The 26202-nt window shown below is 42.6% G+C and overlaps 1 protein-coding gene across 9 annotated transcripts; it reads left to right on the top strand.

The window, feature by feature from the left end:
* The first annotated feature begins 685 nt into the window (after positions 1 to 685).
* On the top strand, positions 686 to 25456 carry sorbs3 (sorbin and SH3 domain containing 3). 9 transcript variants are annotated; one of them, XM_074638396.1, is made up of 21 exons: positions 686 to 825; positions 10470 to 10542; positions 11295 to 11486; positions 11702 to 11774; positions 13044 to 13177; positions 13384 to 13447; positions 14389 to 14427; positions 14523 to 14610; positions 16070 to 16178; positions 17768 to 17821; positions 17982 to 18089; positions 18745 to 18800; positions 20395 to 20465; positions 21049 to 21110; positions 21274 to 21320; positions 21540 to 21654; positions 21769 to 21894; positions 22242 to 22778; positions 22912 to 23015; positions 23107 to 23213; positions 24037 to 25456. In XM_074638396.1, the coding sequence occupies exons 2-21, from the start codon at positions 10531 to 10533 to the stop codon at positions 24096 to 24098; spliced, it is 2160 nt and encodes a 719-aa protein (XP_074494497.1). In that variant the 5' UTR covers positions 686 to 825; positions 10470 to 10530; the 3' UTR covers positions 24099 to 25456. The 9 variants fall into 9 exon arrangements, with proteins under 9 accessions (XP_074494497.1, XP_074494500.1, XP_074494496.1 ...); XM_074638399.1 differs by having other exon boundaries at positions 21052 to 21110; XM_074638395.1 differs by lacking the exon at positions 686 to 825 and adding an exon at positions 1493 to 1631.
* Positions 25457 to 26202: the final 746 nt, after the last annotated feature.

Below are 26202 nucleotides of genomic sequence, written 5' to 3' on the forward strand. Positions count from 1 at the left end.
GGTAATGATGCAATGCATTTATAAATTAATTTAATATGTCATGATATATTTTCTCTTGTGTATTCATTCATTGTTCTTAGGCTACTATAATAACACATTATACAGTGTAAATATGAAATATTTATATGTATTGATGTGTCTATTATAAATCTTGTTTGCTGTGCCAAATAGTGTTTTATGATGTTGTGCTGTGACACTATTTCATACAGATTGAGGGAGGCATGTTTGTGATTTTGGCGACATCAGTCTGTATTCATGGTAAAATATAAACTCCACAGTTCTTCTCAGGCCCACTGAGAGGCAGTGTGGCACCGCTCATGTGAATGTCCACTGCAAAACAAAGACTGAAAGTGAAATAAGAGAATATTTTTGGCATCATGTTCACAGATTTTTGGAAACAGACATTTGTTGCAAGGAATGGATTCTAATGTTGTACTAACTGTATTTGCAAACATTACAGATACATTATCAGACCAGTGATGGATTAAAAATAGCAACTACTAATTGTTTCTTTCCACATCTGTTAATAGCTTGTTACTCATCTGGACTGTGATTCCCCTGCAAGTAATTCGAGCTGTCGTGAGCGGTGACGTGGTCGTCTCCCGGGTCCAACGTGAAGATGGACTCCAGAGAAAGAGAGTGAGAGGTGTGACCTTTGGTTGCTGATCTGGCTGCCAGACCTGTTAAATATTTATCTTGGATGGCAGAGCTGAGAACTTCTGCTTCTGGACTCAGAGCGCAGGAATCCAGCGGGCGTCTGCCGACTAATATCTCAGGAAAACATGGGAGTGGGAAGCGACAGATAAAACTCTCAGGAGCTCAACGGTAAGCTTTTACACTCACGCTTTAGTTCTCCGAATACACAGCTGATCTGCTGATGACACTGGATTTAGAAAGGAAAGCAGTAGCACTACTTCTCTTGGCTTTGCTGCGAGGCTGTCCTCATACTGGGTGAGTAGGTCTGGTGCTGGAAGAGAACATGGAAACACTGAGACTTCTCTGAGGCCCTCATGTGTTTGTGTGTGGGCCTTGGCATCTGTACTTTGAAATACTCTTTCTTGAATGTACTGTAAAGGTGGGCCTTGGGAAGGGACAGGTGAGCAATAGAGCCACCTGGATCTCATAGAAAGCCCTCCAGACTGTCTTTTGTGTCTGATCTGAATCATCTAAAACACATCTAAAGACCTAAGACAGTGAATAGACCATGCTATTATAACATGTGTGTCACTCAGGCCTGTTTATTGAGATGGCTATGGAAATCCTCCTCTTCCCATTGCACGTAAAACAGTGGAGGGCGGTGCCACTGCGCCTGTGCCTGTATGGGAATCTCTATTATTTCCAGCTGTGGATGGAAACTATTACTGAGTGCCTTCTCCCTGATGAGCTTTAAAGTGCATGCTCACACACACACACACACACACACACTCATGCATACGCTCGCCCACGGACGCTCCGTCAAACATTCAGACCCACGCTGAATCATTCACCAAAGATAAAAGACACCCTGTTGGCCCGAGAAAGAGGGGAGGGAGAGGCAGAGAAGAGCAGCAGCGGCTCCCCTCCTTCTTTTTCATTCACTTCCTCCCTCGCTCTGCACTGAGGAGACCTCACTGCTCAGCCTGCACTCGCCTGTAAGTACTGCTTCTCAAGGGTTAGTATGACAAGGAAGGAATATAGTCACAATTCAAGAGGAAGGGAGTTTTTTTTCCAGCTTCTGTTTTGATGAAGTGGTGTTGATTGACATTTTTATTTGAAAGGACACAGATTTGAGCAGCATGCTGTTTTACTTCATCACTGGAAACCACTGAGACAAACAAGACGGGGCTGTTTATTATCATTGTGACAGTTTTCCTCAGAAATGTTGTTGAGCAACAGTTGAGCTTTTGTATGGAAAAGGGCGGACATGAGGAGGATTTTAGATGCCAATCTTTTACTGTCAGAAGATCCTGAGGCTGCCTCCTGTTGTGGCTTTGGTTGTTTTGGTCAGAAACATTTCAGTGTTTGAATATTTCCCTGTTAGAAATAACAGCAGCAGGTCCCATGAGGATTTATAACTACACCGGAGATTGTTTGTCCCTGTCAGCCAACAGTGTGACCCAGAGTCCTGGGACATGCAGGGCTCAGGAAAATGTTGTTTACCGCTAAAACAAACTGTGATTCTTGTGTGTTTGTTCTCAGAGATGTTCAGCAAGTGCTACCTCAGAGCACAGCCTGTGGTATGAATGCCACTGTATGATATCCAGACCTCCTTATCTGTCCTCCATGGTTACGGTGATGCTTATTTACCTGTGGACTCGTGTCTCTTCAGTATTTGATGATAACTTTATCTCATGATTTTTTTACAGACTTGCTGTCTCTTGTTTCCTCAGAGTAGAGAAGAGAAAAAGCCCAGGGCTATAGTCATTTAGTGATGTAGTTTTTGATTATATAACACATTTATGTCATGGTTTATTCACTCGCTGGAATCTTTGGCTTTTTATTGAGCTTTTGTAGTAACCTACTGGCACATACCACTGAAAGGACAGTGGTTGACCTTTACAGCACAGTAAAGGTCAGCTGAAATCCATGCATCTCAGAGGGACTGACGTAAAACATCGTGCCTCTCTTCCTGTCCTGACAATGTTTCTCTGTAATTTAAAAAAAAAAAGGCAGAGCTGGCATTGGTGAAGCATTGTGTTTGTTTAGCGGAGAGACAAAGTGAACAAGGATCCAGTGTGGGGAGAGGTGTCAGGTCCCGGGCCAAAGCTGCAATCGCCTCTTGCGTGATTACCTCATTTAGATGCGGAGTGACAGGGTGTCAGATGTGGTCACAGCGGGGTGGAAGTCTGCTCCGGCGTGACACAGATTACGAAGGGGAGAATCAGCCTGAAGCCCGCGCTGCCCGGCAGCTCGCCCCTCAGGTTCAGCGGCTCAACTGTTTGGCAAAAACAACCTACTTGGTAAATGGATATGTGGCCTGAGCTTCGCTCTACCAAGCCAGACCACTGAATTATTAAAAAAGAGCTGAGTCCTTCAATTTCAAGTTGGAAATTGCCCACACACACACACAGAGAGAGAAATACTCCTTGTGCTGTTTAGTTTATTGAACCCAAAGTACACATGTTTGTTAACAGGTGACTTGATCTCTCACCTTGTACAGTATATCGGTCTACCTGCTGCAGACTCAGCAGCGCCAAAACAAGCCTGTCAGCACGTTAGATTTCAGGTTGTGGACTGTTTGTCGTCATTGGCAAGAGCTGCAGGCAAACTGGAAATCCTGGTTTTATTTGGGCATGGATTGTGTGCAAGCGTAACAGTTGGGTTTGAGAAGTGAGCTTCATTCCTCTTTGACTGTTTCAGGCTTCGTGGTATAAACAACCATCCCGCTGGAATTTGAATGCTGACTGACTTATCTGCACCGCATTTCCTAATTTGAATATTTTGATCCTCTTCCCAGGCAATTTCCTTCCACCTTGAAATCCAACAGTATGTGTTGTATGGTGTATGTTTGTGTGTGTGTGTGTGTGTGTGATCATGGGGGCAGGACTTGTGCTGTCAGTGATGGACTACACGGTGTAGACGAGAGTAATGACTCTGAAACACTTCCAGAGCTACTGGAACAGAAGGAGCTCCTATTCTCCCTTCGTGCCACAGATCTGGGCCTTTTTGCGCACACACACACATTAAACACACACCCACAAAAGCAGAGGGAGGCATGGGAGAGTTAAAGTTCAGGAGGGGTGTCATGGAGTCAGTGGGCAGTGGAGGTGATGAACTATTTTGCATTCCCCTTTGGTTAACCCTGCGCTGTGAAATATCACCTCATCACAACAATAGGGCTAAAGGAGGTCCCGAACTGACAAGCCAAGAGGGTGCCTTTTGAGCGGGGGACGAAGTGGGTTGCCATGGCGATGCCTGTCAACCGGGAAGTCCTTCGCGGAGGCAGGCAGAGCGAGGGCTGGGGGAGAGAGAGAGAGAGAGAGAGAGAGAGATTGTGTGTCCTGGCTAGTCTCATGAGTTAGAGAGGAGAGAGAGAGGGAGAAGGAGCAGGGAGGGTTTGCAGCGTGGTTTACGTGCACGACTCAGGCAGACAGAAAGAGGTGTGAGTTCACTTGTTGGTGCCACTTTTTAAGGTGAGTACACTCTTTCCTGTGGGAGCGCAGATTATAATCACATCAGGGAGTGATCTTTAACATTGACTCTGTAGCAACTTGTGTGTTTTTTAAAAGGTTGAGTAACCTGTCTGACCGCTCAGGGCTGCTCCCACCAGTACACATTGTGTTGATGCTTTTCACCTGAAAACAAGTTGTGATGTGTGTAGTTTTGATGTTGAAACCTGTGGGAGTTAACCGACTGAGATTTCTTTTGGCAAGAGCTGCTGTGAGCTACAGCTGGAGCGCGCAGAGACAGGGCGAAAGGGCACCGTGGGCAGTGTTTCCCAACATGTCATCCCTCATTGCTCTGCCCAGTAGGTACATGTGCTGCCAGCAGAGCTCCAGAAAGTCAGAGGAAATCATTTACTTTCCCATCTCGCTGCAGATTTCAAGCCTAATGGCCTAAAATCAGAGGCCCGTCCAGTCATCACCGGTGGCTCCCCTTACTGTCAGGGTGATTTGCACAGCCGGCTCTGATTCCCTTTGTGATATTACCGAGGGGTCCGGCTGCCAGTCCTCATATCCACAGGCTGCACTCAGCTTTGAAGACGCAAAATGACAGGCATGAGGATTTGTGAGTTATTTTTCCGCAATTGCTGTGATTTGAGTGTGTATTTTTCTCATGCTCTGTCTGACACATCGTATTACGATTTCACTTTTTACAAATCCACCCAAATAAGGAGTGAGTTTGTTGTAAGGACAAATCTGATAAACTTTAGGCGCTTCTGGTTTCATTTATTGCTCCTCCTGGGAACAACATCGCCTTTCCATTGACAAGAAGCACACAGACCGACTCCTCCTGCTGCTCTGACTGGAGGAGCACCATACAAGGAGGCAACATACTTCCCCACTGATAAATGTGTGTATCCCCTCAATAACTGCATTTCATAAACTCGCGGTCTCCAGGACCTTGTATGGACCGCACGTCTGCTACGTCGCAGAAGGGGCAGCACGGTTGCGTGATCGACCTCAGAGGACCTCTAACATCTCCCGCATAACTGCAGAGTGACTCATTTCATGTGTTTAGAAATAAATGCCCACTTTATTTATCCGGCAAATGTGCTGGTGATTACCTTCTCACCACTTTTCTCACCACATTTTAAAGGCGGGATTTCTTCAGGTTTTACAACCTTAGTTATGCAACTTGTTGGGCTGCGGTGACATTGTGTACGTGGTGATAAGACTTCACCCTTCCATCTGTCGTGTTGTTCCTCGGTTAATATCCAGGAAATACACACTTCTTTAGAAGATCAGAGTCTGTTTACGCTTTTTGAAGACTCTGGAAAAAGAGTGTTTAAGGTCAAATGCAATGCAGGTCAGCGCTCACCCAAACAAAATGACCACCTTGAGCAAATATTGAGCTCATGTTTTGGCCGGTGTCCTTCAGTAGGACTAAGATCCGTCCATGTGAAGTAGTTCCCACCACATGGAGTCAATGATTAACTCAGCATTTCTCCTCACTACCCTGCACACGGAAGCATAGTACAACACTTGTGCTTTTTGAATGGACTCACGAGCGACAGTTTTATGTGTTTTATTGAAGCCTCGGGACATTCAGTCATTGTCCCCCGCTCATTACTGACACATTCTCCACCGTCGCCGATGATTTATGGACAACGTGATTCTCCCTCCGATCGCAAATCACTATACTTTCCCGATGGTGCTCCAATAGATAGCAGAAGTTCACGGGTCAAACTGTTGACAGTTATTCATTTGGGTATGTGTGGTCACCTTGACAGCCTTGTTCTTAGTGAGAACAATGCAAGGAGATGTGTGTGTGGAGGAGGATGAGGTCACCGTAGGTCATGTAGAGTCTTCTCAGAAAGACGCATCCTTCTATGGAAGAAAGACATTAGAAGAGGGACTTTTGATGACTAATGAGGACTACTGACCTCATCACAAGTTCACTTGTCATCAGTTTCTATGCTACTGAATGACAACAGAGTGGTTTCATCTTTTCACACTTTTCTGCAATAGCATTACTATTGCATTACTGTTGTGCTGCTATTTCCGGCTGGGGGAAACCTCCCATTGTGATTCACAGGAATCAGGGGTGTGGTGAAGTTCACTGACCTTGTAGCTGCTGAGTAAGTCTGCTCTGGCTCAGCAACTTCAGATAATAGTCTGGTTCCTCATCCGCTCCCTATGGGTAAAAAAAAAGGAGAAAACCCCTCTTGCTTCACTAATGTGACATGCTTTTTTTTTTTTTTTTAAGTATTTTAATATGTTAATCAAATGTTTGATTTGATGATGTCGTGGAGCTGTTAGACTTCTTGTTTTGAGGATCAGTTTCTAGAGTTTAACATCTGGCCCTGTGCTTCTTCCAGACCGGATGAGTTTCCTTGGGGGACAGAGGCAGAGATTTGCCATACTAAAAATCCCCTGATTCTCATTTTGGATGTCCTCAGTTACCCCGTGACGGATTAAACGTAAAGCGTGGGTAGATAATAGATACATAAAATACCCTGCAGTAAGCTGGAAATGTAAAATGCAGGACATCATGTCATCTTCAGCTGAGAGGCATGTGGGCCTTTTATGGCTCCGTTTCTCCCCTCCATTCCCAAACCTGATCCTGTGGTGATAATGGACCTCTCACCTAGCAGGGGTTTAACTAATATGTGGGCTGTAAAGTTCTTACATTTCAGAGAGATAGCATCAACGCACTCAAACACCACCGGTTTTAAAAAAAAAAAAAAAAACCCTGTCTGCACGTGAAAGCTTATATCTGCCTCCGCTGTTGAGTCAAAGTAATTATGTAAGAATGCTCTGGCCGTTCAGAGCAAACCCAGGGAGAGCCAGACCTCCGGACAGGGATTTTCTTGCTAGATATCAACAGTGATTTTTCCTTATTAGGTAGGATTGTGTTTAGTGCTCTCGGAGAGGGAATGCATGCACCGTTGGAGGATTTCTCTGTTGGATTCAGCTCCCCGGAGAAATGAGACACAGACACACTGTTATGACACGAGCTTACTCATCAGGATACAACAGCGATGAAGCAGTTTTTTTGGGGCCTCTGAGCGGAGGGAGTTCCAATGTCAACTTCTCAATAATCTAGGGGAAACAAAAAGTGGTCCATAATTCCAATTATATCAAGTTAAATTAGAATTGTATTAGTTTATTTACATAAGAACAACAATTCAGTCCCCCAGAGAAATAATACAGGGTTCAGTAATAGTCAGACTTTTGATGCCATGGTGTTGCTTTCACTGCACGCACCTCTTTCAATAAATGGCATTAATATAATATTGCAGTGTGTATTAAAGGGGCACACCATGATTTACACTTGAGGGTTATTGAACTCGTCTGGAGGAGTGCTACTTGTAACCTTGCACAGCAGCTGGAGTCTCACAATGTCACAAGGTCGTGCGAGAATCGCTGGATCAAAATGTCGAACGAAAACCCATCTTGGCAGGCTCCGAGTTATGCGTTTGTGTTCGGTTCGCCAGACAGCGTACTGTGAGGAGCTACTGCAGCTACGGGCGTGGCTTAGGTTCGTGAGACCTGGTGAGACCATAGCGTGAGACGACACGGAGAGGCGACTGTTTGTTCTTAACAACAATGGGGGCTCCTGAAGAGGTTAGCGTTGTTGCATTAGCATCAGTTATATCAGAACTGGAGAGTATTTCTTCATTGAAAGAAGAGAGCAAAGTATACGGCTCTGAACGGGTAAAGTATGGCGATGTTTTACCTTCAGTTAGTTTCGCTGTCGTTAGTTTGATTGACAGATGGTTCATCCAATCACCTGCCACGTATTTATTCTTTTCCAAACAGTTTCCAATGACGGCTTCTCAGATGTTTCTGTGCAACAAACCATCTGACGGGATCAGGTTATATTACTTGTGTGGTTGTGAGAACAGTTGTTTAACATCTTCTGTGGCTCTGGAGGGAGTTTTTCCAAAGTAAACCAAAAAATGAAACCCTGATGATGTCATTGGGGTCATTGCTGGTCTTGTTATCTCGGCTTGTACTTGAAACAACTAAATGTTTTAACAGAAAGCCGATGCTACAAACTGTAGGAGTTTGGAAGAAGAAGGCATTAGGAGACAGGGAGGGTCTAATTAAAAGAGATGCTATTGCATTGCATTATGGGAAATGTAGGATCCCATGCTCTCGGAGCTTGACCCATACTACTGACTAAAGTTCAGGATATCTCAGTCTCTGCTGCTTAAATTTTGACCACTCTTATTCTTAATCTGTCTCCTGTGAGTCCCCCAACTTTATGGCAGTGCATAGTGCCCCTTTAATTAATAGTAACCACACCCATTATGAAATGCTTGGGTATGGAAAAAGGAGCTGCTTTGTCTGCTCTTCAGGATGTCTGTGTAAAAGAGGCCTGTGTGGAAACAGTTCTCCTTAAAAATGCCAATGAATTACTCATCTAGTTCATCAGTGTGATGGGGCCTTTAAAGTGAATGGCAGCCTGCCGGGGGGAGATCTGGTGTAAATAAGAACCCGCATGTCAAACACATCGTAAAAGAGATTACTTTAAGCCATTACTTGTAAATGTAGCTTGTTTGCAGTGCTGCCTGTTGTTAGACGGATAATCAGCTGGCTGTGATTGCTCTGGGCGATGATAGGTCATCCGTCATGCCTGAGCGGTAATGGCATTGTTGCAGACACAATCCTCCGGTTCCCATATTTTTCCCGTTATGTAAGGCAGTTTATTGGGAGATAATGACTCAGATAGAGTGACATCGTTGTCTGGAAACTGGAGAGTTGATTCTATCATTGTACGCGCTCTGTGCTGTCTCCTAACCTTGTGCTCAGAGACACAGAGCGCGTATAGTTTTCTAGGACTTGACCACAATGATTACAGACTCTAATGCTCAGCTGCAAATGCCACATGGAAAACTCATTAGTGCAAATTGTGTTGGGCAGCTCTCAGCCTGTAGTAGCATGGCCCACACTCACTCATTACTTTCTTGCCAAGCTACAAAGCCATAGTTTGCACCAGAAAAAATAGCCTAATCCTAATATTAACCCTATTGGTTGCTTCCAATCTGTGATGGGTTTTTAACCCAAGATGAGTTTTGACCATAGTCCGAGTGCACAAAGACTTCGAATCACTTAACCTTGTTTCTGCAGAGCCCAGGGATTCAGGGCTGTACATTGGCCGTGGTTTCTATGCCTACAATGTTATTATGGGCCATTTAGCCACTGCAGATGAGAGGTGCCTGCCGCATACAGGAGCGGAAATGGCCTCCCCCTCGTTCTCCCCCTGCCTTTGATGTTGAAACAGCACGGCCTAATCTGTTTTTCTGAGGTGCAATTGATTAGGAGCTGGTCTCCGCTCTCAGTAGCCGACCTTCTCCATCATCCAGCTCCTCAAGTCCAGCTTATTACGGCATAGTATGGCTGGGAAAAGTGGAGCAGGCATGTGAGTCACACTCGTTTTTTGGGTGGGTTTTTCCTTAGCAACAGGGAAAAGTGGGTGACGCTAACTTTCCCTCTTTGAAATACTAGTGGGACGGGATAATGGAACAGTTGTCGAATCTGTAACGTGATTTATGACAGAGAGGCTTTGTTGGACCCCACACAACTAATGACTCAAAGGGTTAAAAAGGTCAAGATTCAGAGTACAAATTTAAGAGTGAGAATCTTCAGATGTTTGACATTGATCGGATAATATCTGCAATGAAAATAGTAACAGATCTGATCTACAACTCTTAAACTCATTCATCTTGTTCTTTGAGCAACAGAGTCCTAATGCACACACAGTTTAACAGAACAGTTTAGGGTTTTTCACATGAGAGACTTCTGTATTTATGTCTGTGTGCTACTCACTGGTTTAAAGCTCTTATTTAAGGCTCCGTTGGAAAACGGTGACGTCACATATTTCCGTGCAACAATCAGGATTTTGCAACGTTTGACATAAAAATTTGGTGACAGTTGTGGGACTGTTACTAGCACTGAAGCAGATTATTATTTGAGTGTTTCAGTATGAATAAATCAATAATTTATTTGCAAACTTCTGTAATGCGTTTGATAGCAGTGGGTAACCAATGTAAAATTACCAACATTTCCAACAATTTATCTTCAAGGTAGAGCAATCATCAACTGGCAATACGACACATGAGAAAGTCCTTTATAACTGATGTTAGATAAAAGAAGTCTGCCACAGAGTAGAGTTGCTCTATTAAAGAGGCCGGGCACAAAAACTTGTAAAACGAATCATCATCTCGATCTGATGATACTCTTGTCTTCTTGAAGGTGCTAGTCAATTTCTCTTTTTTAAAAACACAACATAGCTTATACTCTTGATAGGAATATTGTAACTCCTCTGGAAAATATCTCAATTATCATACTAAAATGTTTGCATTTTGCATGTCTTTGCAGATACTTTTGATGCTGGGCGCAAGAATTTCATATCTGTCACAGAAGGACCATAACAGATCACATGCAGTCTCAGGTAAAGCCATTTTTTTTTTAATTATGCTATATGTTGAACACAGTTTAACAAATGCCATTGTCTTGAATATGCACATTTAAACCCGCAAACTCCAGGAAAACCACTCACGAGTGTTGCACTAAGTCAGCCCAGTGTCACCACCGTGTGCCTTTGGTGCACATAGCAGCTCTACAGGGGCTTTCCCATGACCCCCGGCAGCCACGCAGGGAGGACCGAAGCACCTGCTTCAAACACATAGCGTTCCTATAGAAGAGCGAGACCAGCCATCATGGATGGGAGGGAGTAAATAGATCACTATGGAGACCACAACACTACTGCTAGCCCTGCTGGACTTTGAGGTTGACATCGACGACCCCCCTCCCAACCTCTCTGGCCCCGGTCCCACCCCCTGGCGGGAGAATAGGGAGGCCTGGTGAATAGGGAGTTAATGGGCTCATAATGGTCCTCTCCTGTTTCAGTGCCCCCACTCTGCACCTTGAATGAGGCCTTTCTGCAGTTGTGGCAAGAGAGATGATGAAGTGGGTGGAACACCACTCCCCACTGGTCCTGCTTTAAATAAATTAGGGACCTTTTCATCAGAGGCTCCCCCACCGAGGCCTGTTATTCTCTGGAGAATAGCCGGGCCGCTAACAAGTTCACACGACCTCCCGTAGAGAGCAGTGTTTACCCAGGGCCAACAGGAGGACATGACAGGAGCAAAGTTCACACATTGTTTTTGTTCATCCATATTTCTCATTTCCTTCTTTGTTTAGCAACGTACGGAAGTGGCTGGTGATCCAAATGGCTCCCGGGTTGTCTTCTCCGGGGACCATGGTGTTACCTCAGGTGGTCAGCAGATCCTAACATCTCCAGAGCTGACCCATGAGGTGGTCATCTCCCCTGGACTCCCCACGCCTCCTCTGAGCCCTTTTCGCTCAGCAGGGCTGCCATATGGAGAGTTCAAGGTATGCAGTAATTTCCTGGAGGCTGTGTTAATAACACTGCTGAGGTTGAGTGCATGGGATTCAGTAAACAAGTGCTCCTCCCTGTGGAAAAATGATGCATCACAGGCTGTACGTTCAAGGAGGTTTTCAGTCACTGTTGCGTTTTTTTTTTGCGTTTACATTACACTGAGATGGTTGTATAACTGATATACGTGTATAATTTTGCCCTTCTCAAGGTGTCTGAAGTGAATGGAAGTGGACCAACAACTCTCAGCTTTGGATCTTACTATGGCCCCTCACAACCGCATGGTAAGGTTATGATGTATTTAAATCTGTGCATCACACCAGTGTCTTGAAGGACAACTCAAAATAAGTTTTCAGGAAGTAAATATTAATTTAAGTCAAAATGAACTGGTTAACATTGACTTGTGCTCGCTGCTGAAATGTAGCTGTAGCTTGGAGTGGCAGTCAAAATACAAAAGTGCTGAAAGATGTTGAAGCTGAAGTGACAGCACTGAATGAAATTGTAGTATCAGTTGAAATGAAAGTACTGAGGAGGAGGCTGAGGAGTTGAAATGTCAGTCGAACTGCATGTGATAAATTGTATTGGAAGTGTCAGTTGAATGGATGCTAAAGAAAGAAAAAATAATGTCAGCTCATGTGTATAAACTGATGAAGGTGTCAGTTGAAGTGTCAGCACTGAAAGCAGTTTCACTAAATTGTGTATGAACACTACAGTGGAAGTGGTGGGAGTTAGAAAAGCTGAAGAACTTTTCTTTTGGTCAAAGGTGACGACCTAAGACCTGAAAGGATTTGAAATGTCAGTCACAGTGTAAGCATTTAAAGGAGTTAACGGTCCAGTGTGTAGGATCTGATGGTATCTAGCAGTGAGGTGAAGAGATTGCAAACAACTGAAGCCTCCCCCGTGTGCCAAGCGTGTTGGAGAGCTACGGTGGCTGACATTTAGAGCAGAGCCAGTGCGTAGAGTGTGTGTGTACGTGGGAAGTGAGTGGTGAAGCAAGAGAGAGAGTGGTGGCAATGGGAGCAAATAACGATATCGACTCCGGCCCAAGAAGGAAAAGTTAACAGAGTGTGGTTTGTCCGTTCTGGGCTACCGTAGAAACATGGCGGAGCAACATGGTGGACTCAGTGGAGAGGGGACCTTCTCCGTAAGTAGATAAAAAAACACGACGACTCTTATTATCAAGTGATTATACACTAAAGAAAATATAGTTATTAATATCATATTCCATTTCTGCCATTAGATCCCCCTAAATGTTACACACTGTTCCTTTAATTGGTTGAAAAGAAAGAGGTGAATGCAGCCGAAATATCTGTTGACCCGCAACCACTGAAGGAAGTTGAGTTGTTATTTGTAGAGTAAGAGATGAAAGCAGTCGAAGAGTAAAAAGACGAATTCAGTTGAAATGTCAGTTAATTGGTAGGCTAAACAATATCTTGGGCTGGTTTCATGTGATGTGGTAGGGTTTAAAAGCATCTTAATGGCTTTATACATCACCTGAAATCAATAATAAATGGAAACAAGATAATTACTGAAATGTTATTGTTGTGACTCAGGTGGACTGTCCAATGGCGTCCAGGCCTCCTCCACTTTACCACGCAGCTGGACTCCCACCAGGGAGGAGAGGCTTATCAAGTTCTCAGGAATCGGTCCAGTGGATGAAACTGGGATGCCCATTGCCTCCAGATCAGTAAGACAAAGACACAGAATGTACTGTTTGATAATCAAACGCTAGCTTTAAATGTTATTTTTTTTTGCATACATTCTCAATAAACATACATTCTTGTTGATTTGATGTTTGTGTGTTCCTGCTACATCCAGTGGTGCTGTATTTCTCTACGTCTAATTCACCAGATTTGTTTTCCTTCTGCACCCTTCCCTCTTTTCTTCTACCAGAGTGTGAACAAGCCCAGAGACTGGTACAAGAGCATGTTTAAACAGATCCACAAGAAGCCAGAGGGTAAGGACGCTCCTCCTCCTCCTCCTCCTCCTCCTCCTCCTCTTTTCACTAACACAACACCAGAGTGAATTCCTCTCTGTCAGTGTCAGGTACTACAGAGGTGATCCAGCAAACAGATTGCTGCAGAGGCAAAATAAGACGTGATGAAAGAGCCCTAAAGTCTTATGTCATCTCTGCTTATTAACTCTGACAATAATCCAGCTTCTTATCTCAGCCCCTCGTAAATCTAGCTGTTCATTTGTTACGTGTTGCGTCATAGAAACGCATTCCCTGTTATTTGGGTGGTTAGTGGCACCATCGCAGCACTGAGGTGGTTTTAGTGGATTGCTCTGGCTCAGTTTTGTTTTATAGGAATATTTTCAGCTCTCTGCAAGTGATTTGTGTTCTTAAACAATATTGTAGGTCAAAGTTACAATGCAACTCACTGAGGTGCTATTGATGAGCTTTAGTGGAAAAAAGACTTTCTACATTTATTTGATTGCGGTATAGTTAGTTTTAATGTACAAAACATATGATCAGCCTATAAAATATGATGATTTTTATAATTTAAACTATCCAACAGTATCTAAAGTAGTTAAAATTGGCTCCAACTTGAGCAACTACAATGTTAAAAGGCTGCTTATACATTAATACATGAGTAAAAAATAATCTAAATATATAATATAGATGATATAAAACACTCTAAGGGGACATTCTTTATAATTAATGGTTTTATTTTACATTTTGCTCATAATACTGCATTTTTCTAATGCAAGACATTTAATTTTATCAGAGAACTTTTACACTGTGGAAACTATGAGTAGGTCTCACTATAAGACACATCCAGTCGTATTTTAAGGGAGTATAAGAGCATGAAAAATAAAAGTATAATATGATATTTGGTTGATTTATCTATATAAAGTACTCCTAAAAAAAGTCTCTCTGTTGTACTTGTTTACCAGAACCTGAGCTGGAGGATTCGGAGCGGTGGTCAGCCGAACGTAAGTGAATCCACCAGAGTCCACATTGTTATCCTGTCCAGTTACATAATCAGTTTTTACTTAAGGTTGATCTGCCCTGATCCGCTGGTCTGCAGGGTTCCAGTCATCTGCCAACACAGAGGGAAGCAATGAAGCAGACAAGAATCTCTTCAGACTAACACCTTATGGAGCTCTACCAGACTGGTGAGTTTACACTGGTTTGATGTTAACTGCTTCGGGGGCACGGGACACAGGAAGGCACAGAGGGAGGAGTCAGACTTAAAGGAATAGTTTGACATTCTGGGAAACATACTTACTCACTTTCTTGCAGAGAGATAGATAAGATCGATACCACTCTCGCCTCTGTACTCTGAATATGTCTAAAAATTAAGCTACAGCCAGAGACAGTTCAAAAGGGAACAGGAAAAGGCAGTTAAGCCACTGCCCCGCCCCTTTAGGAGACTAGCGACATGTCATGAGTTTATTAACTCCAATGGGAGAAGTGAACGTGAACACAGATTAGGACTGATTCTTTCGCCCCAAAGTAAATATTGCACCCATTTTTCACAAGCCACATATCTTCTTAACAGTCTGACACTAAAATTACATTTTTCAGACGGACAAATGGGGAGGAAATTAACTTTGTTCGAGACCAACACTCTTGTAAGATCTGCCAACTAAACGCCCTAGCTAAATATTTTTTTGAATGCTTAATATGTCTGTTAGCTGTGTCAATATCTAATGTTAGCAAAAGAAAATATAAATATATTATGCAAATATAACCCAATCTGCTTTCATCTATCCACACGACGTTCACAACACTACCAAATGTGGTGTGGGGCCAGGGGGTCATGCCATGACCACGCCCACTTAGGAGACAGGAAGTGTCTACCATTTCAAACCATTGGCAGAGCTTATAATGCGTCATCTTTGTTATAGAGAATCTTTGCTGCAGCCAGTTAACAAATTAGACATATAGTATATTACATTGGAGGTGCTGGTTGGTGTTTTTTGTTTGAGCGAGGCTAGCTGTTTCCCTCTGTTTCCAGTCTTTGTGCTAAGCTAAGCTAACCATCTCCTGGCCGGCTTCATATTTTGTGTACACTTATGAAGGTGGTGATGATCTTTTCATCTAACTCTCAGCAAGAAAGCGAATAAGCTATTTCCCAAAATGTCAAAGACCAATTCAGTTTGAAATTAAAACTTACAGATCGGGTTTAAACTAAGCGTGCAGATAAAACATCACATCCGAAAAAACACAAGATTAGACCAGACAGCTAAGTTTGATAGAATGCAAAATTCCCCTTTCCATGCATCACAAATGTTATAAAGAGACAAAACATTAGATGATTTGATGTGCAAATTCACCTAGTGAGATATGGTATTTTAAATGCTTAGCAGGCAGAGGAGATTTAACTCTATACTGATGTGTTTTTTTTAGTATAATACACACCAATGTGAATTTATTCCTCACATCAGATAAAACACTACAGGTGACGTCTTATGTGAATACCAACCAAAAAGGCCAAGAGCGGTGGAGGGAAAACGCGTGGGACAGACAAGTTTGGATGTGTTGTTACAGGCACTCACAATGAAGCCGTGATTTACCTGCTGTCCATGGTGTGTGTGCGTGCGTGTGTGTGTGGGGGGTGTTATGTTTCAGGAGCGAGGATGTAGATAAGCTGTCGGACCCGGGAAAGCCGAACTCTGAGCCGAGGAGCATATTCGACTTTGAGCCTGGAAGGAGCAGCACCTCAGAGAGCCGCAGCCAGGTAACGACCTCACATGTAGTCATAGTTTAAATATAGGCTGTGATATCACTCTTAACAGAAACAAAAATATGTTTCTGCATGATTCTATAACCTCTAGATTAATCTAGTATTGTTGTTGGCTCTAATGACTGTAATTCTTTGTGTAGTCTTGCACTGTTTTCCCCGGTGTGGGGGATCAAAAACAGGTTTGAGGATGGGCACCTTTTCTTTAAGGATTATAGCCTTTAAGGCCTCATATTTCATCTTCTCACGCGAGCTAACTTGCGAGTGTGGTCATTCCACAGAGTACCTGCCCCATGTGCTCACTTCTTCTTTTATTCAGAGGATCCAACGTTCATTCATTTAGCTTTTCAGACAAGAAAAGACATGATCCAGGTGTTTATGTTGGAGGTGTTGTGCTGAAAGTCGGTGATTTACAAGCTGGTGACACTTTGACTCATATCTATTTACCTCTGGGGTTGTGATTTATTGTCTTGTGTATTCTGCACTGCCCAGGAGCTGCTGTAATTGAGTGTGCAGCCGTTTGTACATGTCAGTGTGTTTAAACACCCCTGGTGAGTTACAGAGTGGTGTCTCTAAGGTTGTTTTTTTTTTGCTCTTGTAACAATGTCCCAGATCTGGTGCATATTGGTGCCCCTTGTGTCCGCGCTCATGAAGAAAAGGAATCTTTGTTTCCACTCCCCCCTTCGGGAGCTGAGGTGTCTTGTGATCCGTATTATGGTGTTAACCTCTTGTGGTGTGTAATGGCTCACAGCATGGAGACTTTATTTCATTTCCTCTGTATGACAGCGGCCTATGTCCTATCCCCCGGACAGCGTTTAGAAAACCAGCGCTCCATCAGACCATATCAGGTGTTGTGCTGCTTCTCAGTGACATTACAGTCTGTGATTGTAGTGAGGATGACTCCCAGCTGAGGGGGAAGGCCTTGGCGTTCAGAGAGACACATTCAGCCAAGGTTTTTACAAAAAAACAACTGAAAATGGAGCAGGGGGTCCGCGGTTCTTGCCAGCACAGCCTTTTAAAGTAATGTTTGATAGAATCAGCTGCACTCTTGGTGTTAAGTCTTTGTAAAGAGAGGGTGAAAGCGGTATCGGCTAGCTAGTGAAATCAAGTTTACTATAATATAAAATAAATATGTGGGTGTACCTCTGCTGGCATCTTGACATCCAGCCTGTGCCCCTGCATTTTGAAAACTTTTTTTACCTTATAAATACACATTGAAAGTATTTAAGAGTTTAACTACTTTCAATTGCTTCTCTATAGCTCAATATGCTGCATTGGAACTGACCACATAAAAATCCATTTCTTCCAAAATATATCTTATATTTATGAGATGTTCTGTTGTCTTGAATTTGTTTCCACAAAAAGAGATGTGTCCAAACCCTCTACAAACGGTGACATGGATTAAACTGCTAAAAATGTGTTGAACCCCACTGTAGATGGCAGCTTCATTGTTTCCCCAGACACCCCCAAAACCAACCAATACTCAAATATTGGAGATTTCGACTAGTTACATACAACCAATTGTTATAGAATTAAAAATAAACTTCTGTTCAATGTTGTCATTGCTTTCTTTTTCTGTCCTTTAGGTTCATTTAACCCCGAAGAAACAACCTGAGACACCAAAGTCCCCTTCAGTTGAGGTGAGCTGCTTTTACAGCATTTGAATTCCTCTCTATTCACTCTCTATCGAGGTCTAAATCATTAAAAAGGGACACCATTAGCTCCAAAGATTGTTTTAGTACACTGTATTAGTGTTTTTTTTAATTTTGCCCTTCCAACTCCATCACTGCTCGGCCTCAGGCCAGTCTGGTCTCTGAGCTGAGTCGGTTTGAGGCTGAGCTGGACTCGGAGATCCAGGGCCTGGAGAGGACACTTTCCCAGAAGAAGCAGCATCGAGGCCGGGGTGAGGTACTGAGCCCCCCTCCTGACTCTCTCTGCTAAAGCACCCCCCCCCCCACCAATCTAGCAGAATCCTCACCCACCCTCACCCTTACTCCCCCACTCTCAATGAAGGCCTTGACACCCCCCCTGCTTGCTAGCTTTCTAGCCACGTATGTACAGTAGTTTTTCCTCTGTGACCCGGATGCCCTGGAATCGTCTGCCTGCCTTGCTCTTGGATTGATCTGCTGTGTTAATCACCTGCCTGCAACTTGCCCCCCCAACCAAATGCAAATTTGGCTGCCAAAAAAGTTAATCAATCTCTTTTAAATCATGTGTTTTGGTAATGTTGTTTGGAACTTCCCTTTTGCAATCCCACATTGCTTGTTTTAGAGAGCGACTTGGATGCCGAAAACGTTTTTTGATTGTCAAGCCGCTCCTGATTCCTGTGTGATTACATTTGCTTCATAGGTTGTGATTTGACTGAAATCACAGGCAGCTCAGACAGATCATGAGTGGTGTTGTTTTTAGCCCGAGGAGGATAGGACCCAGGGGATTTCTTGCTCCTTTGGGAGTGGTCAGCACCTCTACTTTGTCTGAGTTGTTGTGAGATTTCCTCTGAGCTGTGAGATACAGTAAAAGGCTGCAGGGAACAAACTGTGTTTAATGTTCACTCTGCTTTCAGGAGGCCAGAGGCGGGGAGCCGGTAACCGCTCCAAAGACTGGGACTACAAACTACAGGTCAGTGACAAAAAAGCAAGAAAGCAGTGTGGAATACGATTACTTCAGCAGGTTATAATGAGATCTAAACTGACATTTTTATCATTATAGATGCCTTTTTCTACAATAGATTCCACTAAAAGTAATCTAAAAGTGTTGTTTTCTGCATTATAGTGTAATTTGTACCTATGTTGTATTACATGACATCACTCAAATATACCATTGTACTTAAACATAGTACAGTTTTTCTTACACATACCAATAAGACTGTTTAAAGTAGATACTTTAAATGATATTCAGAAAGTTATAATGACATCTAAACTGACATTTTTATCATTATAGATGCCTTTTTCTACAATAGATTCCACTAAAAGACTAAAAGTGTTGTTTTCTGCATTATAGTGCAATTTGTACCTATGTTGTATCACATGATATCCTTCAAATATACTTATGTACTTATAGTAAAGTTTTCTTACAAATACCAATAAGACTGTTTAAAAGTAGATTCAGGGCTTTCAGCACTGACTGTGGATAATGTGTGTTTCTTGGCACATTTTACCTTTTACTTATTTTTGTACAAAGCGGTTGCATTCCTGTTCATGTTACTGGTGTCCATGGTGTTTAGCAGGTCTTAAAGTGATGTTATATTCATTGTGTGGATTGGTTTTTAGAGGCACTGTGCAGGACAGGTTCCTGTTAAGGCCTGGGTCAAACACCGCATAACAGACCTCCTCTGAGCCCAACACCCAGCCTCTTAATCTGCTTTGACATTGCTTCATCTAGTGGGAGTAACTCTCCATATCTTCCCACTGCTTTCAGAAACCCAGCGCTGCGATTGGACAGCTCGACCATTAATACTCTGCAGGGTACCTGTTCTGTTAGTCGATCAGGTGACTCTGCGCTGGATTCTGTTAGGAAGCTGTTGAACTTTAACAAGTTCAAGTACAGTATTTGTTCCTTCAAACAGCATTCCACATTGCTCACCATGTGCGTAATGCTCTCCTGGAGGATTCTCGCTGTTGTTTGCTAGGTTGAGTTCATGGGTTTTGACCTTTTCTGGCTCAGTGGGATGAGAGGCTTTTTGTTTCAAAGAGCCTGTTGCTAAGGACATGTGAAATTAAACCAAACAGCCGCAAGACATTGTCAGGTTTTTAGTGTTTCCTGTTTGTTGTGTAGCTGTTGGCGTCCAGCTGCAAATACTGGAATACAAAACAACACTGTCTGGAAATATGCAAATGAGTTCAGAGGAAGCCAGGCAGGAAACTTTGGGGTTTTGGATTAATTCTTAACTCAGAAAGACTCATGATCCTGCTTGTGAATGGAGTTTTCGGGGCTGTAAAGATGATTTAAGCTCCAAACTTCATCTAAACCAGATTTTCAATTCAAGGATAACAATATGAGTCACACAGTGTCATCTGCATGGCCTTCCAGCTGTCTGATTATTTGTCTCATCTCTGTCCAGTGTACAGCTGCAACCAGATGTGTTGTACAGTAAATCTGCAGGAAAACGTGTTTGACTGCACTTTGATGTCATTAGAAACCCTCCCCGCTGATTGGCAGATACAGTAACTGTAATATAAACATAAAAATCGTATATTTTTCTTCACTTTTTCAGCAATTCATCAGCAGCAAAGCAGCCAGTCCATCGCTCTGTTGGCACATCATTGACCCCTGCTCCCACATATGGTAACCATGGAGTTTCTTCCCTTTTGGCTCTGCAGCACGCATGCACACTATGATTTCCCCACCAACTCTGGCATTGCTTTGATCTCAGTACTGTCCATAAGTTGATCATGTTCTGCTCCCACCAAAAGACATGAGCACTTTCAGTGTGCAGGCCCCTCATTTAATCAAGCAGCATATATTTGACGTAGTAATCTAATAAATTCCGAAGGTCCCATGATTCTCTTTCTTCACCGCTCTTGTCTTCTGCTCTGGTGTTTCACATTTGAGGTGAAGCTAATGTGGGCATGGAAAGCTTTTTTTCCTATAGAATCAGAAGGTGCTGTAGATGGGTGGGGAGGAAGCCCGCAAAAATAGGAAGTGGAACTCGGAAGACCTGATTACAGATTAGCTGTATCCAATTGTTTTTCCTGGAAATTAGTCCAGAATGAAGCCAACCTGAATAATTTCCAAGATCCCTTTTTGAACTTATGTAGCGGTCACGGATGTGATTGCTTTTTCATAGCAACACATCCAAAAACAACATTTGCTGAACAATAGATTTTAGACTCCACTCAGACCGCTGTGCCTTTACTTTGTTCCACAGTAGAACGTCTTTCTCCTGCAAATGAAACCATGGAGCTCCCACCTAAGAAAGAGGAGAAGAAGGTATGTTTCTATGACTTTATTGTTACCTAAAAGGCTGGAAAATCTTTTTTTTTTTTAAATCCATTTTGATATGCAGTTTTAAGTTGTGGCATTTTGTTTTTGTGATCTGAGTTGTTCTGTTCAAATCTTCCCAAAACGCCGAATGCTTTGTTTGTTTTTCCAGATGAAAGCAGCGCGAGCCAAGTTCAATTTCCAGGCTCAGTCGCCCAAGTGAGTTACAGAGGGAGCTGATATAACAGATATGCCATTTCCTTTCTTGCATAGTCCTTTACATTTCTGTTATAGCTATATCAAATGTATAACTCCGGATCAAATCTGAAGTCTAACTTCTCTTTATAATGCACATTTGAAACAATCAATGCATTTTGAACCCTGTAGTCTGATGGATTTTTCTTTTGTGTGTCTTATTATCCTTACTCCTTTCTTCAGGGAGCTCATGCTGAACAAAGGCGACATTGTTTACATCCACAGGCTGGTAGATGCCAACTGGTTTGAAGGAGAACATCACGGAAGAGCCGGCATTTTCCCCACATCTTACGTGGAGGTGACTTTCCTAATGTGTCTCATTTGATGCTATTTCTCTGTACTGTTTTACCTTGTGCTGGTCATCTAAAACATTGTGATACTGGCTCAAATCTCTTTCCCTTGTCCTCCATAGATTCTGCTTCCTACAGAGAAGCCCACACCTATAAAGTCTCCCACTCTACAGGTGTTGGACTACGGGGAAGCTGTGGCTCTGTTTAACTTCAACGCTGACCTACCTGTTGAACTCCCTTTTCGGAAAGTGAGTATTTCAACAGAGAGGAAGGTGCAAGGTCTCTTCACATTTGTATTAGAACACATGGATTTGTAGTATAGGTCTGGCTGGAAATCTTATTAGCACTCAAAGACAGTGACATTCTTTCTGAGTTAGATGAAAAGATTGATACCACTCCTGTGTCTGTATGCTAAATAGGAAGCTACTAGCAGCTGGTTAGCATAACTTAGCATAAAGACTGGAAACGGGGAGACAGCTGGTCTGACTCCGTAACAAATTCCATATTAAACAAACTTTAGTATTTAAATTTCATTGGATATTTTATGTTTCTCTGTGTAATATCTAACTTTTCAAAATTCTATTATGTTCCTCAGGGAGAGATGATCAATATAACCAGGCGTGTTGACGAGAAGTGGTTAGAGGGGAGGATCTCAGGGACCAGCCGGAGCGGCATCTTCCCGGCCAATTACGTCCAGGTCAACAAGATGCCCCGCACCAGATTGTCCACTGACGACTACACACCGGGCCCCTTGTCCCCCGTCTCCCCTGGACCACAGAGTCCAGGGCGTCCGCTCCACTCACCCTGCCCGCGATCACCATTATCCCCTTTCACCCCCACTTCCCTCAGCCCCAAACCTGAGCACTCCCCGCTGAATCCGTCTTCACCTGCACCTTACGGCCTCACCTCGCTCTCCCCCACCCAGACACCTGTATCCAAAGAAACGGCCAATCGGTGGCCCTCCCAATCTGCTTCACCCACCAACCAGAACAGCCACTGGACTGGGACACACTCAGCTAACCAGAGCTCCGTGGCTAGAGCTGTTTCACCTTCCACTCAGTCATCAGCGTCTGCACACAGAGCAGGAGCTGCCACAGCTCTCACGTCTCCCAGATACACTGACCCCTCACAGGTCTGCTCTCACTGCACTGCCCGAGAAAGTCACTGCATGTCCACACCCGTGGTGTCGCTGTTTGTGCCGACAGGAATGTTGTTTATGGTTCCTTATTTCATAATGCCTGACACAAGGTTTCTATTTCTTCCAGGGTGCGATACCAAACCAGGCTCCTCGGTTCAACCCACACGTCAACTCCCTGCCGCAAATGCAAGTGCCAAACAACCCTGACTCAACAGCGGCGCAACGCCATCCGTACGTCCCCAAATTTGTATTTGCCCACTTTGTTGCGGCTTTGTTGAATTGTGGCTCAGACCTTTTGTTTTTGTTTTTATCTCTATTTTAGATATAAAGCTGTTTACAACTACAAACCACAGAATTCAGATGAGTTGGAGCTCAGAGAAGGAGACCTTGTACAAGTGATGGAGAAATGTGATGATGGCTGGTTTGTAGGTAAGGAATAAAGAGATTTATTTTAAAATCACAAAGAATGTCATTTTCAGTGTATGTCACAGTGAAGCAGGACATTATGGTAAGATTGGTGACAAATTAAAGAAGAGAAAAAGTGTCTTGATTTTGGGCCACCGTGAGCCTCCAGAACAGATTCAATGCCTCTATTGGAGGTTTAACAGTTTGTACATAAATGTAACAACATCCAAATGTGTTTTTGATGAAAATTGCAAATACTTTTAAATACTTATATTTGTGGATTTCAATTACATGTATTTAAAATAAGAGATATTTGTGTATGCATCAGAAATATATTTATTAACCTTATTTTTTTACATTTATATACAACCATAACTATTTTTGTGTGCATTGAAAAACATTTTTGTGGAGAGAGTCATATATATAAATCACAAAATATATTTGTGAATCCTTCTTTGTGTATTTGTTAATATTGAGACTAATCTGACCCCATATTAATTTGTCACCTCTCTGTATATTGTACACCAATAGGGTATCAGTTAAGGACAGTAAAGTAGTTTTTTAAATAGGGATTATTAAATCTGTGATCAAACATCTTCTTTTTTAAAGTAGGTCTATAGGCTAAAGTATATATATATAAAAAAAAAATGATTCAATATAATTTTATTTTTAAAAAATGACAAATTCTTAGTATTTTTGTTTCATTGTGACCAATATCAAATCATTCTGCAGCGTCAGTACCCCCTCTAGTGGACATCATGGAACGTTGCAGTAAACTGTGCAGAATACATGCATGCATTAATTTGTTCCTGTTGTGTGACCACAGCGTGTGCTCTGTTCTCCGCAGGTACGTCAGAACGGACTCGTGCTTTCGGGACTTTTCCTGGGAATTACGTGGCACCTTTGTGACCTCCTCACTTCCTGCTTGCCCGCATCCAACTGGGCTCAAACGAGCCCAAACAATCACTCGCTCAGCTCTCTCCAACAGATCCCTCTTTTGACACTCTTCCTCCCGTTGCACCCACCACAACACTCCCGAACCCGGCTTAGTCAGACCTGTATATTCCCTCTGTTTCCCAGAACAGAGGTGAAGGCAAGGACAACGAGTGGTTTCTCACCTCACCTCCTTGCATGTGTGCATGTGTGTGTGTGTGTGTGTGTGTTCCACTGAGATTTGGGAGAGTGTTTTCACACACACCACTTGAGAGGAAAGAGTGAATGCTGATGATACTGTTTCAGATGCAAAGAATGGACTTTTTTGTTCCACAGCTATTTGCAGCTGCAGGAAATTTGCATTCCTTCCCAGTGAACAGCACTGTTCCCTCTTGAGGTCCTGATACAGTATGATGCTGCATTCAGCTTTCTCTGTCACCACGGTGCCATCACAAACCACTGCTGAGTATTTATGAATTAATGATGGCACATTTTTCAGGCGATGGATTAATGTTTCCTTCAAATATCTTCCTCAGATTTTCTTTCAAATCTCTGAAAGTACCCGGGGCGAGTTTGAGGAAACAACAGGAACATCTGTAGATATGTGCTTAGAGTAAAGCAGGACTCGGACATGTCAAGAGAAGTTTACAGCCTTTCCCAAGGCTATGCAGAAGAGCAAATATAATTAATGTGTGTACTGATTTCAGCAAGTTATTCATTAGAGAATATTTGGCTTTTTTGGATGACCCTCTCAAGCCATGGAGGGGAATGCCAAATGTGAAAGTAAAGAGATAGATCATGTTATGTGCTTTGCTCTGAAATTAAATGTCAAACCTGTAAGTTGTACAAGATCAACTGTGTTGAATAGCGCTAAATTAATCTGGACAATGCCTCCACAGCGAATGGTTGAATGATGTTCAAGTATTTGAGGCAAAGCTGCCAAATCTAACCTTTCATAACATTTCTCTTTTAAATTTTCCATTGAACAATCCCAGCTCATTTTATTTCTGCTTCTACTGCTTTTATAATGTTTTGTAACATTCTCACTTTGACAGCATTTCCAAAATCACTTATGTTTGTACCGGTGCAATCATTGACAAGTGTGACCTGATTAGACATCCTTATCATGAGGTCCTTTTTGCAATTTTATATGATATATTCATGATTCCACTGTAAAAATTGATATTTAGTAGACACAGGAGATGATTGTACAGACTGTAACCTTTTTATCAAATTGAAAGTATAATATATATTTGCTTATAAAACAATGTATCTCATACGTATGGTACGCAATTTTAAAAAAAAAGCAATTAAACATAACAGAGTGATACTGAGAGTAGCACGTGTTCATTTTGTTAAATGCTTTTCATATGATTCAACAAACACTTTAAGGCAAGTATGGAGCTGACCAGCAGGGAAGACCAGTATTACAGGTACTGAATCTTTCAAATGTACATCCATCCCATAACATAAAAGTGGTAACCACAACAAAATGAAAATACATTCAAACAAAATACAATAAAGAAAACACATTCTGACAGTATTCTTCTTCTCCTCTGCATAAACTCTTTTCTTAACTTATGAGAGAAGAGTACAGTGTTGATCACACTTATCCTGAATGGATAGTTACATTCAGGATATAAAAATATAAATATATATATACACTTAGTGGCCCCTTTGTTAGGTACACCTGTACAATGTAATGCAATCCAGTACAACAGTCCATCATTATGAAGCTCATAATGTTCAGTTTTTGTGATATTGTTGGAAATGAATAATTTTAATTATATGTTTACTATTGGGGTAAGTACTTGTTTAATGTGATCCAATACACCTGTTCTGCCATCAAGTCTACTTTTATGATGCCTATAGGCTAACACTTCACACTGTTATAGAGGTATTAAATTATATGTTTTGTCACTGAGGTCATAGCTAGTGATGGTATTGTTCTGGACTACATTATATTGAAAGGTGTTTCTAATTTTTGTCCTTCCGATTTACATATATGGAGGGGGGGGGGGCGGGCAGAAAATTAGAAACACCTCAATATAATGCATTCCAGAACAACACAATCACTAGC

The sequence above is a fragment of the Sebastes fasciatus genome, chromosome 6 (assembly GCF_043250625.1).
Source record: "Sebastes fasciatus isolate fSebFas1 chromosome 6, fSebFas1.pri, whole genome shotgun sequence".
In the NCBI taxonomy this organism is placed as follows: Eukaryota; Metazoa; Chordata; class Actinopteri; order Perciformes; family Sebastidae; genus Sebastes; species Sebastes fasciatus.